Source organism: Exserohilum turcica (assembly GCF_000359705.1).
Source record: "Exserohilum turcica Et28A unplaced genomic scaffold SETTUscaffold_14, whole genome shotgun sequence".
Classification (NCBI taxonomy): domain Eukaryota; kingdom Fungi; phylum Ascomycota; class Dothideomycetes; order Pleosporales; family Pleosporaceae; genus Exserohilum; species Exserohilum turcicum.
This window is the reverse complement of record NW_007359959.1, coordinates 330106-346231: the sequence shown is the minus strand read 5'-3', so window position 1 is coordinate 346231 and position 16126 is coordinate 330106. Positions and strand designations below refer to the sequence as shown.

Here is a 16126-nt window from a genome sequence, read left to right as displayed (position 1 = left end):
TATTGAGCCAATCCCAGAGCCGGATCGGAGGAAGTACCTGCCGCCCTTCCATCAGCCATTCGCCCGAGGTCGGATCCGAATTCGGACCCGACTAGGATAGGTATATATTGAGACACTCCCTGTAGCTAGCTCTGTAGACTTTTGATATCCTTTCGTACAAGGCCTATAGGTGGCTTGTTGAATCTAGGCTCTTTGTGATCCCACGCACTCCCATATGCCTCTGAGTGATCCTACGACCGAAACAGATCCGACCTGCCTTACCTGCGCCGTTACAGCTATGCCGCAAAAGCACTCCCTAGCAGGACGGAAAGTTTGGTTACTTAAAGCCCCTACCTGTGCCTAGTCGTACGTGGCAGTACCTTACAGTTAATTTTATTATAGGCCTTCCTAACTCTCTTAGAAACACAAACTTAATAGTAGTAAAGGACTAATTAGGGAAAGGCGTTGTACTAGTCCCTATAAACAAGATTAAGATAATAGACGTTGCTTGGGCTTTCGTACAAGAAGTCTACCGCCACTACAGCCTTTTATAGTTTATCACGTCCAATTACGGCCTCTAGTTCGTAAGCTAACTATAGGAAAACATCTGCAAGCTGCTAAATATTTAGCGGAACCTCTCTACAGCTTACTACCTACAAATAAATAAGATAACAGAACAAGCTAATAGCAACATAGAAGTAGTTGTATAGATCTTTTACAACTACAACTAAGATAATTAGGCTTAGCTTTGCCCTCTTTTAGAACTTATGCTTAACTTTTGTATAAACGCCTCTATAGGTGTATCCCCCTTCTTTCTCTACTATAGTTACTATAATACCTTGTTTCCCTAAAAAGAAGCTATCTTAGATAACTAAGAAGCAAGTGTAGCAGCTAAAGAGATAGTACGTATAATTAGTGATGCGGCAAACTAGGTAGTTTTAGTAATGTCGTACGCCTAATAAGAGTAAGAGAAGTAAGCAAATAAATCTTGCAAACTATCGCCTACTTATAAAGTAGGAGACTAGGTCTAGCTAGACTTACGCAACGTATAAATAGCCTAGATAAGTAAAAAGCTAGACTAGAAAAGTAGAAAGTACTAAGTCGCCTACGTATAGGACCCCTACTAGGTAGAACTCGCGGTATCTTAGGAAACAAAATCCTTCCACGTAGATAAGCTAAGGCTAGCATCTAACAACCCCTTGCTATTATAATAAATAGATAATAGTAGCCCTACAGCTATTGTCGTACAAGAAGATAGAGAAGAAGAAAAAGACTATTTAGAATAGCTCGTACAAGGCATCATGGACAAACGAATGCAAAATAGAGAACTACAATATCTCGTTATTTAGATAGGCTACCTAGAGGGAAGTTAGGAACTAGCTATAGCACTTAAAGACACAAAGGCCCTAGATAAATAGCTCGCCTAAACTTCCTCTGTACGAAAACCTAATAGCTAGCTACAAAATAGCTAGAGGCGAAAGCTACTTAATAAGTAATAGAGACCTAGCGCTACCCTTAGAGGCTAAACGATCCCTTTTAGTGCCTAGAAGACAACGCTTAGCTAGCGTATAGATAGACGAACTATCCCCTCCTTCTGCTAAACAACAGGCGCTATAGTCCTGCTAGATGCAATTGCTACACGCACCCTTTTACTCTTTATAGATAGAGACATAACTAGCAAAGGCTATAAACTCCTTCACCCTATCTAAGAGTAGCGCATAGTTATTATAAAATGTAGTATTAAGGGCGCTACGCGAATAGACAAGGAAGGCCTTAAGGTATAAGAGTTGGCCACCTAAGATTTAACGGGCATAGAGCGTTGTACGGGCGACAATAGGCGAATAACCACTAAGGCTAGGACTAAAGGTAGCATCGTAGGGCAACAGCCCCCTTAGATAGTAGAACATATTAAAGACCTAGCAAAGCTTAAGCTACACTAGTTAGCTAATTTAGACATATAATAAGAAAGCAACACTTATAGAAGTAGTAGTAAACACTTAGTAAATCTCTTTAGCAACCCGCACGTTAAAAATATACTAGACCTAGTAGTTGTTAAGGTTAACCTATCTGATAATAATAGGCGCTATAGCCTAGATAGCAACTAGCGTTGTACAAGTAAGCAACTAATAAGCAACGTTAAAGATCCAAGTAGTTGCTTACTTAATAGTGTTATTAACTCCACTATTTGTGCAGAAACGTAAGGCGTTAACTTAGCTATTAGCCTACATCCCACAATTAGCTATTATATAAGAAGACTTAAGGAAGTAACTACAATAAGAGAAAAGTTAAAGCTAAAGGGATAGAGGAAACAAGCAGTAGGTAGGGGAAGAAGAGTATTTATACTCGCTAGACAGCGTTTGCTATATAGCACTATTGCCTAACTCTCTCTTACCTTTACTATTTGCCTTTACCTTAACTATACAAGACGCCAAACATGTGATAGCAAACAAACAAAGAGAAAGAAAAAGAAGACTAAAGAATACGCACGTGATATTAGACGAGGTGAAGGAGGGGAGTATTGTAAAGGGCTACGCTAGAGAGGTATGACCTACAGGTTATATAGTAGTAAATCACATAACTTTAGTTACGTAACTAAATAACGTAGTTAGCTACGTATAAATAAGCTTAAGTAAGGAGGAAGACTAAAGGTCTGAGCGTTTGTACGAGTAACAACTATAAAAGGAGGGCCCTCTAGATAGTTCTTTTCTATATCTTTCTTCTTCTGTACAATAGGTGAATGCATACTTGTTTGTTAGGCCTCTCTCGCCTATAACAGTTGCTACTACGCTTTTTTAATAGTTTATTAGCTATTACTTAAACGTTAAGCTTTGTAGGCGCAAATCCTTACGTAGACTCTTTAAGAATACGCTTAACTATAGCCTCCTCTTCTAGCTTATCTAGACGCTTTAATTTTAGCTTATAGTTCTATTAAGGGCGCTTTCTAGCGTGTTAATTAGATAGAGTTCTTTATAGGACGTTATAGATAGTGGTAGCATAGTTTACACTCTAAACACGTTATAACTAGACATTAAAAAGAGTAAATTAAAGATTAGATTTAGAATATATTAATAGATAGTTGCGTTGTTAAGACATCACGCGTTATAGTAATGAAGTTGATAGGCTAGTAGGGCGTTAGCGACTCGCTTGGGTTAGCGACTCACTTGTGAACCACGTTATACTATAATAAGTTCTAAGGTTAACTAAGTAGGTATTATAGTTTTTGTAATTTAGTGTTCGCGATTTGGTTTCCGACCTTCGTAGTGTAATAGTCCGCCGTACAGGCGCAACCAGGACGCAAAGCCCGCCGTCATCACACATGGACGTAGCAGTAGATTAACCCACCACGCCCCCTGGCGGCGTGCGTCTAGCCGCACACATCAGCACCGGCATACGAGATGGGCGCTGTCACCCACGCGCGAGGGCAGAGGCTGATTGGGTGCGTAGTTGGAGGACCATCTCTACACAGCCACGCGCTGCAGCAAAGTCGCCCGTCGTCGCATTCGCACAGGCGCATGGGTGTTGCATACTTTGCACTAACGCAGCCTGCAGAAAACAGCAAAAAGGCGCACAATGGTTGCCTTGTGTGTGAAGCCGTCGTGTCGGGAGGCCGCCCACACAACCGCATCGTCGTCATGGGCGGAGCCGCCTCTGCCATCGCCGCGACGAGCAGACCGGTTTGCCGCCGTCGTCTTCATCTTCTCTCTCTCTTAATTTGAGCTTTTCCGTTTCTGAGCTCTCCCGACTCGGCGTCACGGGAGCGGCGAGTTGACGTTCGCGTGCCTGGGCAAGCCTCCTTACCTCTTCCTTACACCGGCTGGCTGGCAGCACAGGCCCGTGCGCCAAGAGGAACGAAACGGAGGACCTCGCAGGCCCCGAGGACTTGCTGCATGACTTTGCCTGCCAGCACAGGGGACTGGCCGCCGGTCAATTACTGGATTGCGTCTACTAATGCCCACACGCGCGCCTCTTCTTCTCTAGAACCGTCTGCGCACTGCGTGACCTCAGGCAAGCCCAAGGTATGTTTGGCCCCAGTTTTATCAGGCCTCTCTTTTCCCCGAGAATGTCTTACCTTTTAGCTTTACTGCTTGGAGCCTGAGGGATCAGTCTCCCGGGAAGGAATCATGCCAAAATGACATGTCAATGCTTTGGGCAGCCATTGAGCGTGCTGACTAGTGGCAGCGAACATGTCCCGCTACTACTCCAGCAGAGACTACCAGCAGCCCTTCGACTCTGCTTTCAGCCATTCGCAACGACAGTACCATGTCCAGGTGCCCCAGCTTCGCGTCAGCACTGCAGAGCAAACGCAGCAATGGGATCCATCGGTGCGACCTCGAAGCGTGCAAGACATGAGGGAACAGACGTACAGCCCAACTGCGTCTGTACATACCACAGGAACCAGTCCCAACACACGCTTGGCAGACCGAGCCTTTTATTCCCATTCAAACCTCTTTCCAAACACCTATGTTAACCCTAGCCTACAAGGTGGCTCGTCCATGCTCACTCCTGACTACATCTCTCGTGGATTCAACCCAAGTGCACAAGAAGAGTCATGGAGTTCTTTCAATATGAGGAGCACCGAGAACAGAGTAGTGCGAACTCCACCTCGTCAGTCTAACGTCGACTTTCAAAGTTACTCTCGCATAGCATCTGATGTTGATAAAGGTGCTGTGCTCTCTGACGAGGGCTACTTCTCGCAACAGACAAGCCAATCAGTGCTCGGCAATGCGCCCGATCGTGCCAGTCAGGACTTGACAATAGATTTTCTGAGCCAGATAGGACACATGAATGTTGATTCCACGGTGAGCGAAGCAACAGTGTCGCATGTAGCTTCGGATCAAAAGTCTCGTGTGAGCAGCACTCGTAGCCGCCGATCAAGTAACAGACCCACCAAATGCGAATATCCTGATTGCAATGAGATATTTAGATGTCCATCAGAATACAAGTGAGTAGGCCCTGGCTCTATCACATGCCTCACAAATGCTTATCGTCCCACAATAGGAAGCATTCGCTCAAACATGAAAAGCCATTTAAATGCGATGCACCCAAGTGCAGGCGAACCGAAGTAGGATTTGCAACGGTAAACGACCTCGATCGACACAGGAAGAGCGTTCACAGCATTGATCTGGACCACAAATCCTACAAGTGCGCAGCAAAGAACTGTAAGAGCAAAGACAAGCTATGGCCGCGTCTCGACAACTTCAAGCAACATGTTCATCGAATGCACGCTGAAGAAGATGCGGCTGATATCATCGAGAGGTAAAGTTGCCTGTGCCGCTTTCATGGATGAGCTAATATGACTAGATCCAAATGGTGCCCAGAAAAGCTACCCTATTCCATCATCGAGGAGTCTGCTGTAATGCCCATGGATACCAACTTGGTTCTTTCCGGAATGGAAAAGTCTTTTTCAACCAACGCAGATATGCGTAACATCTCTTCACTTGATTTTTCCTCGCAACAGGATAGTCAGCAGTGGAATCCGGCCGACTGGAAGCTAGATCCTACCAAAGAAGGGCATCGAATTTCTCACAATCCAAGCGAGCGTGTCTCTGCAAATCAAACTGCTGCTTCTCAGAGGCTACAGCGTGTGCAGCGCCGAGCAGCGGCGTTGTCGGCCCAGCAAGCACAGACTTCTCCCCCTGTTACTGCAATGAATATCGCACCAAAGGAAAATGTACCCCAGGTTGCTAAGCTGAAAATTGACCATCACTTGTCCAACGCACCACAGACAAAGGCCGAGCAACAACGACTGGCCCAGAAACGCTCCGTTGCTAAGACCTCTTCTCTTAATGCTGTCGATCTTTCCAATCTTATTCTCAACATCATACAAAAAGCCAACGGCTCAGGAAAGCAAGACGAGAAATCGATAGAAAATGTGCCACTGGGACCAGAGACTCTATCTGACTCAGAAAGGGTGATTCTGACTAAGCGCGGTGTGTTGGAAGCATCGCAGGAAATCATGAAGCTCATCAGTCAAAACTCGGAACCTGTACAGCGGGCGTTGCGCCGGTCTGGCAAGAGCAGAGCTTGCCCAATTGATGGCTGCGGTTTCACTGTTGCCCGGGACTGTGAGCTGCGGAAACACATGAAGCGGCATGAGAGGCCGTATGGCTGCACGTATCCACAGTGCGACAAGCGTTTTGGCGCGAAATCAGATTGGAAGCGCCACGAGAACAGCCAGCATTACCAGCTTGAAGCTTTTCGATGCGCTCATGAGTTATCTCCCGGTGCCGTCTGTGGATTCCATGCGCATCGACGAGGACCGTTTCTAGACCATATAGAGACACACGGGCTCTCTGATAAAGACTCACAGGACCTCGTCGAGCGCAGCACGATTGGGACAAACTGTCAGGGATCCTTCTGGTGTGGCTTCTGTACAGCTGTGATCCGACTCACCAAGGAGCGCAACAAAGCATGGGATGAGCGCTTCCGCCACATAGCTCATCACTTGGAGCAGGAAAAGAAGAACATTGGAGACTGGGTGTGTGCCGAAGTGAACAAGACGAAGAGGGAGCTGCTGGAGGAGAGGATGAGAGAGAATTGCAATGATGGTGATGAGAAAGAAGAGGACAGGGATTCCGATTCTGCTACTGAAGAGGATAGTGATAACTCGCCCCCACCAGCACCTCCGCCACCTCCACCACCAGAACGCGAGCCTTGGAGACCCACTTCGAGGGATGCCGTCACCTTGCAGCCACAGGCTTTTGGTCAAGACAACAGCAGAAAACGAGCAGCGCCCGCCGCGCTCGATGCATTCTACCCGTCTGACAGGCAAAAGAAGACAAGGACGGAGATTTACAGGTACTGTGTACGTATATGCGCAGCACATAATGCCATATTAAAGCTAATTCTGGTAGTGTTCATGTGGGAGCGGCCCGTGTAGCTCGCTGCAAGCAGCTTGCATTGGATGTGAGCATGAATTCTGCAGTAATTGTGGTGAAGAGCAGGTGTGGGATTCGATGGACCTTTAGCCGTGGTGCTGCGCTGTGATGTGGCGGTTTATTCCTGCTTCAAGATACCCCGACATATTTCCTTTTTCTTCAAACTCTAGACATAAGCAGAACGGCCGCATGGACTGGCCTTGTGAAATCAAGATAAACTTTCAGCCGTGGTCCCCCAACAACGTTGTGCGGCGGAGCTGGGCGGGCAGGCGGGCGGGCGATGACATGCATGTCGGCGAAACGAAGCGCCGAGGCGCGGAGTTGGAAACGTGTGCTGATGATAGCTCGCTCGAAAGCTACGTGACGCGGCCTTGCGACCAACAAACCACTCCTTTTATACCCTTTCCCCCCTCCCTTCCACCTGCAACTATGGCTGCCGCCGCAGATGAAGGGCAGTTCCTCAAGCAGGCGACCGGCCGGAACACTCGAGGCTTGCTCCGAGTGATTATCCTGTGCCTGATTGCGGGCGCCGCCGTGAGCAGCCGTCTGTTCTCCGTGATTCGCTTTGAGAGTATCATCCACGAATGTCAGTGCAGCAATGGCAGGACGCATTGGATCAATTGGCTGATGAGATTGTGTAGTCGATCCCTGGTTCAACTTCAGGGCCACAAAATACCTGGTGCAGAATGGCTTCTACAGCTTCTGGGACTGGTTCGATGACCGTACGCTCCTCCTCCGCCCCACGCCTTGGGATGCCGAGCCCACGGCCTCGCAAGGCGACTGCAAAGACGACAGCATGGACTAACATCACCTGCAGGAACATGGCACCCTCTGGGCCGAGTGACGGGCGGTACTCTCTACCCCGGATTGATGGTTACCAGCGGTGTCATCTACCACCTCCTCCGCGCTCTCGCCCTCCCCGTCGACATTCGCAACATATGTGTCCTCCTGGCACCCGCCTTCTCGGGCCTCACGGCGCTCGCCACGTATCTCCTGACATCCGAGATGGTCCCGTCGCCCTCGGCTGGTCTGCTCGCGGCCGCCTTCATGGGCATCTCGCCCGGCTACATTTCGCGATCCGTCGCAGGAAGTTACGACAACGAGGCCATTGCCATCTTCCTGCTTGTCTTTACCTTTTTCCTGTGGATCAAGGCGGTCAAGAACGGATCCATGTTCTGGGGCGCTCTGACGGCCCTGTTCTACGGATACATGGTGTCGGCGTGGGGTGGATACGTCTTCATCACTAACTTGCTGCCTCTGCACGCCTTTGTCTTGATCTGCATGGGACGCTACAGCCCCAGGCTGTACGTCAGCTACACTTCGTGGTATGCACTGGGCACGCTAGCGAGTATGCAGATTCCCTTTGTCGGTTTCCTGCCTATCCGCAGTAGCGAGCACATGTCGGCCCTGGGTGTCTTTGGTCTTCTCCAGCTCGTTGCCTTTGTCGACTGGGTGCGCGCCCAGCTTCCCGGCAAGCAGTTCCAGACGCTCCTCCGAGCACTGGTTTTGGGTGTCTTCGTCATCGGCGTCGGAGGCCTTGTGCTTTTGACCGTCTCTGGTGTCATTGCGCCCTGGACTGGCCGTTTCTACTCGCTCTGGGACACGGGATACGCCAAGATTCACATTCCCATTATTGCGTCTGTCTCCGAGCACCAGCCTACTGCATGGCCTGCCTTCTTCTTTGATCTCAACATGATGATCTGGCTTTTCCCCGCTGGTGTCTACCTGTGCTTCCGCACCCTCACCGACGAGCAAGTCTTCATTGTCATCTACGCCGTGCTTGCCAGTTACTTTGCTGGTGTCATGGTCCGTCTCATGCTCACTCTCACTCCCATTGTTTGTGTCGCATCTGCCATTGCCTTTTCTCAAATCCTCGACACCTTCCTGGACGCTAAGACGCCCAAAGCCAAGACTGAGAAGGAGAGCAGCGACGCGGCTTCGGCCGCAGCAGCAGCAGTACTCCCTGAGGGTCTCCGGTCCATGCGCAACCCTCTCGTCGGTATCTACTCGTATGCCTCCAGGGTCACTGTTGTCGGTGCTTCGGCCATTTACCTCTTGCTGTTCGTCCTTCACTGCACATGGGTTACCTCGAACGCATACTCGTCACCTTCGGTTGTGCTCGCATCTCGCATGCCCGACGGCAGCCAGCACATCATTGATGACTACCGTGAGGCGTACTACTGGCTCAGGCAGAACACCCCGCAAAATGCAAAGATCATGTCGTGGTGGGACTACGGTTACCAGATTGGTGGTATGGCCGACCGCCCTACCCTTGTGGACAACAACACCTGGAACAACACGCACATTGCTACCGTTGGTAAGGCTATGAGCTCTAAGGAAGAGGTCAGCTACCCGATCATGCGCCAGCACGAGGTCGACTATGTGTTGGTCGTCTTTGGTGGTCTTCTTGGCTACTCCGGAGACGATATCAACAAGTTCTTGTGGATGGTCAGGATTGCCGAGGGTATCTGGCCCGACGAAGTCCAGGAGCGCAGCTTCTTTACTACGCGAGGCGAATACCGTGTTGACGATCAGGCTACGCCGGCTATGAAGAACAGCTTGATGTAAGATATCCTCCCCTATCCACAATACTTGAAACTAACAACTTCCCCAGGTACAAGATGTCATACTACAACTACAATGCGCTATTCCCTGCCGGACAAGCACAGGACCGTGTTCGTAACTCGCGTCTCCCCGCCCAAGGCCCCGAGCTCAGCACCATCGAGGAGGCCTTTACCAGTGAGAACTGGATCATTAGGATTTACAAGGTCAAGGACCTTGACAATTTTGGTCGTGACCACCAAAGCGCAGTCTCTTTTGACAAAGGTCACAAGAAGAAGCGTTCTACCAAGCGCAAGGGTCCTAGGGTATTGAGAGTGGAGTAGATGTCTGGGGATCTCGACAATCACGATAGAGACTTGTAAAATCTGTATAACATAAGCGATATCTGGCAGGGTTCGCAGGGCGGGCGTTTGGCAGGAATATAAAAAATTCAGTCTCCATCCCCGGATGATGATGAGGTGAAGTGAGGCCAGAGCCGGTGGACTTGGAAAGGCGGTAATGTGCTTTTTGGTCATGGCTTTTGGCAGTGCGGGATGTATGGTGCATTGTTGCGGTTGGGGCTCACTTCAGGTAGATATCGAGTATGACGCAGTCTCTAGTATGTCCTCTTTTACCTTTCATTTCTGCTCCCCACACAGAAGCAATTTTGTTTTGCCTTGCAGTCTTCCATTCACCTCTCACCGTCGGGCCCACTTTTGGCTGGCTCTCCCCGCTCTAAGACTCTTTGCTTCCGCAAATTCGAGTAGCTGCCCGTCGACCTTTCCTCACTCAGCTTCCCGACTGCACCTACCACAAGCACGAAATGGCGAACGAAGAACAGAGAAGGGCCTTTGAGTCGTATATGGGTCGCGTGAGTAGTAGCAACACGCAAGGCCAGAGTCAGGCTCAGCCGGTTGCTCAATATCCCGGTTCAGTTGCCCAGCCAGGCAACCCATATCTTTACCAGGTGTAAGTATGCTCTTGCAGCGTGAGACTAGGGAACTAGCTAACAAACTGGAAATAGGAGTTCTTGTCTTCGGTGCCGTCATATGGCCTGGTATCCTTTGCTCACACGGCCTTCTAGCAATTCCCTGGGCTCGGAGTCCCTCCTGCGGCACCTACACCTCCGCCAGCAGCGCCGTCATCGGTCGCTTCGTTCCAGGGCTACCAGGGCGCGTATGCAAACGCTGGGTTTGGTCAGCCAATGTACGGTCAAAACGGGATACCGCAGCGTCCGCCGCCACTGGGCGATGCTCAAGCACAGCAGCAGACACAAACGCAAAGCGGACTTTCGGGATCTGCGGGCTATACCGCGCAGCCTCCGCCTCCGTTGACGGGTGGCAGCTGGCAATATAGTCAGGCAGATACCAGGATGAGCGGCGGTCGCAGCGGCCCGGTCACAGGCGCCATGGTCTCGCCATCTCGCCACGATTCACAGGAAGTTGTAGAGTCTCGATCGAGGCAGACAAGCAAGAATTATTACTACCAGCGAAACAGCCAAGCGCCATCGGGTGAAGCGCCGTCAGTGGAAGAAGTGGTCGTGCCAGTTATGCTCTGTCATACCTGCAGCCACTGCGGGCAGATGCGCTCGGCAGGCTTCCACCGTAACAATCCAGTTGTCCCGGGCAAAGCTCTGGTTTCTACGCGCTGCCGCCGCTGCCAGAAGAAACTGGAGGATTCGCATCATCGGTCGAGCAGCCGTTATACACGCATCCGCAAGTGCTCGGCTGACGAACCTTGTGACTGGCCTAGAGAGCCTTTCCGAAGCAGCACTGGCTACGATGAGGGCAGGGGCAGACAAAGGACCAGAGAAGATGCATACATGAGAAGAAGCTCTTCCAGTCGCCCTCGAACCGTCAGACGCGTATCCAGTCAGGCGCGTCTTGGTCTGCAGGCATTGCAACAACCGTCCAGTGACTCTAGGCGAGAGCGCACGGTACGAGCATCTTCATCGAGTCCGCGTCCTTCGCCTAGATATACCAGCGAAGTATGGCCTCCGCCTGACATCGTACGCATACAACCGACAAGGTCGGATGGGGCTTACCCGGCACCTCCTGAGCCACTTCCAAGTCGTGCCGCCACCTATGACGGCGCATGGCCACCTCCAGATATCGTCCGTACGCAATCATACCGAGATACCGAAAGAAAGTCTCTACGACGCCAGAGCTCACGCATCATCGAACTGAGCCCTTCGCCTCCGCCATCTCGTCCTAAAGTAGTGTATCGAAGTGAGTCGCAGGAACGGCGGCCCACAAGTCGAAGTATCTCCCCCGTATGCATTGTATCTCGCGGAGAAGCGCGCAGCGAAGAAGCGCAGACACGTCTGATGTCGCATCCCCGCCCCTTTCGAAGAGTCGTTCCCCGCCCCTCAGACGAGACGTCTAGTAACGGCGGCAACTCGACACCACGGCCACGCGCAGAGTCCCCCAGCTACAGCATCTCAAAAGCCAGTAGCACCCCCACCCACGAACCTCCGTACCACCACCGTCTCCGCCGCCAGCCCAGCATGCGCGAAACGGAGCACAGCATGCACGTTGAAGTGGGCGGGCCCCGCGTCCACTTTGGCCGCAACCAACAAGTCTTCGAACCACCACCACCACCACCACAACCAGTCGAACACCCAGCCCGCCCGCGCTATCACACCCACGACCAAACCTCCAACACGGCAAGGACATCAGCGCACTACAGAACGTACTCCCGCTCGCCCCCACCGTCATCCCAAGACTACAATCGCATCCACCTCAGCCACCACCACCAACGCCGCCGCCGCCGCTCAGAAGTCTCACCACCACCTCCACATCGACTCCACGACGATGAAATCAGGATTGCACGACATCGCCACAGGGAATCATCTCCCCAACTCGTAACCCGTTTCGAAGAGCTGCATGTACGCCGGAACACGTCGCCTGGTGCATCGCAGCGCCACCGCGCTTCTCATCGACACTCTGCTTCGCCGTCGCCATCGCCATCGCCATCGCCAGAACGTGCTTTACATCGGTCCCACTCATTTTACCGCCATGTTTCCCGTGCAGAAGCTCGACTCCCACTACCACGTCTCCGCTCCAAAGATAGACTTGCTGATGATGAGGATGAGGATGATGATCACACGGATTCTGGGAGTGCGCGCGAAGCACACGTCTTGGAGGTGAGGTCGTACAAGGGCGTTGATGGAAAGGCCCGCTCTGCGTCGTTTGTGCGCGAGAGGAGCCGCGCTAGGATGTTGGCTGCGGGGAGTGAGCGTGGAGGGGAATATGCGGATTTGGGGAGGCGAGAGAGGGTTACGAGGGTTTGGAGGGATGCGTGAGGTGAGGTGGCGTGGCGTGGCGTAGAAGGGGGAGGAAGGGGGAGAGAGATGTGGGCTGGGTTTTTGAGGTGTGGTGTGGGGGGATTGAAAAGAGGATGGATGCATGCATGGATGCATGGATGGGTACATAGGATTGGAGTCTTTCTTTCTTTCTTTCTTTATAATTATTGTCTTGTAGAAACATGTGGTCTAGTAATTGATTGACTGATTGACTGATTGATTACACCCATTCCTTCTCTCCCCCTTTGCTTACCTAAAAAAAAGCCCATATTCCAACATTTGATTCCCACGGCACTTCACACGGCATCCAGCACACGGCTGTGCAACGAGCACAACTCGACCACCATTGCCACGCCCGCGACTTCCTTTCTGCTCTCGTGCAGCTTCTCGCGAACAAGCAGCTCAGTCGCAGCCTCGGCATCAGCGGCCGCCTTGCCCCACGCAGCCGCCTCCTGGGACCCCGCGGGCAGCAAGTGGCTTTCAGCCGAGAGCCTGAGGAGCGCTTCACGCGCTTCTTGGTCTGCGGCCGCGAGATGCGCAGCCAGGAACACGGATTGCTGGGTTAGTGCGCGCTCGCTGTTTGCCAGGTGCGTGAGGTGAGGGAGGTAAGGCAGGAGTTTGGAAAGGGGGTTTGATGGCGGTGGTGGTGGTGGTGGTGGTGCTGTTGTGTTGTCTGGCGAAGTGTTGCGGTGTTGCGGGGCGGAGTCGCTTGCTGATATGGCGGATGGTGATGCGAGGGGAACGGGGTTGTGGAGACTAGTATGTGCGGCTAGTAGCTTGGCTCGCGCTGCAGTGTACGTGTCGTATGCGGCTTTGATGCGTTCGGTGGCTGATGCAAGGTCTGGTTTATTGATAGTAGCAGCAGCAGTAGTAGCAGCAGGGCCGTTGGTATTGTGGACGGGCCGCTTGATGGGCGAGGCGTCTTCCGGGAACATGCTTTCGTCATCTAGTTTTGCCAGTTCGCCCTGGATCCAATCGACAAGCTCGTTGCGTGCCTGCTCGAGGGCGTAGACTTGGGATTTGAGATTGGGTGCGGCGCCATTAGACATGGTCTCCTGTGCTTTTGCTTTTGCGGCTTGGGCGCGCTCCAGGCCTGCTCTTGCTTCGAGGACTTGTTGCTTCAGCTTGAAGACGCATGCTTGGTCGTCGTCGGTGCCGCCGGGTTGGGAGAGCTGCTCAAGACGCTCGACTGGAATACCTGGTTGTTCGCCGATCGCCCTCTTGACCAGGTCCCTTGGGTCGGACGAGGCTGTGGAAGGCTTCGCTGCCAAGAGTTTTTCGAGGGATTCCTGTATCACTTGGAGCTCTGCATGGCGGCGGCGCTGTCGCAGGAGAGACACATAGCCTTGGGTGACGTTATCGTCCTGGTTGGACTCGGGCTGTGTAGGGTTGTCGTTGACGTGCCGGCCCCGCAACTGCTCCAATGAAGCTTGGAGCTCACGGTGCTTTGCTTGTGCCTTGGCTCGAGCTCGAAGCGCCTGGAGATAGTCGAGACGGGCGTCTTTTAGGCCTGGGGGGTTTGTGTTGGCTGCTGACAAGTTGTGCGGACACTCATGGTTGAGATGCTGCGATTGGGTTTGTGCATTGACTGGCCGCAGACTGGATATCAGATACTTTGATATGGTCCGCCGGATGCGCAGTGTGTCTTGGCGAGAATTGATATAGGACGACAATGCCCGATCCACCTCGGATATTGGACACGATGTCTGGGCCGGCATCGTGGAGCTGGCGCACGGCGGGGGTGAGGTATTGGTGGAGATGACCGTGAGAGATGCGGATGCTATTCGACGCTTCGTTTGCGGCTGAGTAGCCACAATAGTTGCATTGACCCAAGGTCACTATGCTTTTGAGCCTGTGGTTGCGGTTGGAAGCTCGACGGCTGGCGGTGTTTTGGTGGGTCCGGGGCTAGGCCCGAGTAGGGCCAGCGTGTGTTGTTAGTGCAGATCACGAAAACACGTGCTTTGTGGCCTTGGCCCTTGTGCATATAACGCTTCCCCAAGCGAGCGCGAGCAATGGCGGTCAAAGAGTAGAAAAAGGGCCGAGTTTTGCTTTTCAGTCTGCGAACGTGGATCGGATAGATCAGAATGCACGTGTCAGGTGACTAGCGATAGGGCAGTCACATGGTGTGCGCAGGGCTAACTGCATGGCTAACTGCATGGCTAACTACATGTGCGGTGGAGACTACATGTGCATGTCTGGGATAGGTGTACTTGGGCGGTCCTTCAACGTTGCTATGTCGGGATTGGGAGCGATGCTTGTGTACACGTATTGGGAGGAGACGCGCCGCAAGAGCTACGCGTGGGAGCTATCTCGACGACGCGGTGGAAATGAGGCCAGCAAGTGTTTTTTCAGGAGCGCACGCCTTGAGGCCTGTGTCGCAGGCGCGTCCAGCATGCCGCCAGCTCGACAGCCCCCTTGGATCGAGGACTCGAACTAGTGCGAGACAGTGGCTGCGGAGTGGCTGCCAGTGGCTGCTACTACCGGGAAGCCAGTCAATCAGACGCCCAAATGCGCAAAGCATAGGAGAGTTAGCGTGCAAGGAGGCGATAGCGGGCGATAGCCATATTCCCGACGCCTGGCGTGTGTGCAGATCGCCGCCCCACTGGCCGTGGGCGGCCGACATGGCTAATGAGACTGGAGAGACGCGTCGACGCATAGGGTAGGAATGTGATGTCAGACCTGGCGGTGCCTCAGCCATGAGCAATAGCATTACGAGGGATGAAATTTAGAGTGGAACTGGGCTTATGCGTATGAGACAGCCAAACGGTCCTTTCGGGTCGGGAGCTAAGCTAGTCAGATCAGCAGTAGACTGCAGGGACCGTGGTTAGGTTGAAGAAGTCTTGTCCGCATTTGTTTTGCGTCGGGGGGCACCTGGACAAGTGAGCGGCGACAGCGAAGGGGGGAGCAGAGGGGGGGGGAGTGTGCACGGGGCACGGGGGCATTGAGTTGACGAGAGCAAGAGCAAAGTGTGAGGCGGTGGATGACGCGAAGAGGGACAACGCATCAAGGCGCGCGCACCAATGGCAGCGGGCAGCAGGCGTGGCGGCGGGGAAAATTCAGACTGGCGGGGGGGCAATGTGCTGGCGACTAGAGCAGTGATGCGAAACAGAGGCAGTCGTCGCGTGCAGGCAGCCCATAAGAGAGAGGCACGACGATGTCGGGCAGGCGGCTTGGCGGGCAGGGGGGCGGGGGTTGGGAGGAGGAGAGGATTTGGTGATGGGGGGGAGGGCGAGAGAGGGGACGAGAGATGGAGGGGGGGGGGGAGCGCATGGGCCGTGGGCGTAGGCGGTACTATAGGCGGTAGGCGGTAGGCGGTAGGCCGTGGGCGCAGGCGCAGGCGCAGGCGCAGGCGCAGGCGGTGGCACTGGCAGCGCAGGCAGGCTAGGGCCGGATTCGGCTAGGGGCCCGAAGGAAGCACTGCAAC

The 16126-nt window shown here is 52.7% G+C and overlaps 4 protein-coding genes across 4 annotated transcripts; 3 read left to right on the top strand and 1 right to left on the bottom strand.

Annotated features, from left to right (window-relative positions):
* Positions 1-4163: 4163 nt before the first annotated feature.
* Positions 4164-6947, top strand: SETTUDRAFT_106053 (uncharacterized protein; the record flags this gene model as incomplete). Its single annotated transcript, XM_008025266.1, has 4 exons — positions 4164-4921; positions 4978-5235; positions 5281-6784; positions 6834-6947. The coding sequence occupies 4 exons, from the start codon at positions 4164-4166 to the stop codon at positions 6945-6947; spliced, it is 2634 nt and encodes an 877-aa protein (XP_008023457.1).
* A 327-nt stretch (positions 6948-7274) lies between these two features.
* On the top strand, positions 7275-10009 carry SETTUDRAFT_168036 (glycosyltransferase family 66 protein). The gene is made up of 4 exons (XM_008025265.1): positions 7275-7443; positions 7499-7579; positions 7675-9421; positions 9472-10009. The coding sequence occupies exons 1-4, from the start codon at positions 7287-7289 to the stop codon at positions 9740-9742; spliced, it is 2256 nt and encodes a 751-aa protein (XP_008023456.1). The 5' UTR covers positions 7275-7286; the 3' UTR covers positions 9743-10009.
* A 212-nt stretch (positions 10010-10221) lies between these two features.
* Positions 10222-12702, top strand: SETTUDRAFT_106577 (uncharacterized protein; the record flags this gene model as incomplete). Its single annotated transcript, XM_008025264.1, has 2 exons — positions 10222-10365; positions 10483-12702. 2 exons carry the CDS (start codon positions 10222-10224, stop codon positions 12700-12702), a joined length of 2364 nt encoding a protein of 787 aa, XP_008023455.1.
* A 125-nt stretch (positions 12703-12827) lies between these two features.
* SETTUDRAFT_46387 (uncharacterized protein) lies at positions 12828-14420 on the bottom strand (the record flags this gene model as incomplete). Its single annotated transcript, XM_008025163.1, has 1 exon — positions 12828-14420. One exon carries the CDS (start codon positions 14418-14420, stop codon positions 12999-13001), a length of 1422 nt encoding a protein of 473 aa, XP_008023354.1. The 3' UTR covers positions 12828-12998.
* Between the last annotated feature and the right edge of the window lie 1706 nt (positions 14421-16126).

What these genes read in the sequence shown, in the direction of transcription:
- SETTUDRAFT_168036 (XM_008025265.1), top strand. Translation starts at nt 7,287, where the DNA reads ATGGCTGCCGCCGCAGATGAAGGGCAGTTCCTCAAGCAGGCGACCGGC. An exon ending in CTGGGACTGGTTCGATGACC is followed by an intron (nt 7,580 to 7,674) that starts GTACGCTCCTCC and finishes CATCACCTGCAG; the next exon opens with GAACATGGCACCCTCTGGGC. An exon ending in GCTATGAAGAACAGCTTGAT is followed by an intron (nt 9,422 to 9,471) that starts GTAAGATATCCT and finishes CAACTTCCCCAG; the next exon opens with GTACAAGATGTCATACTACA.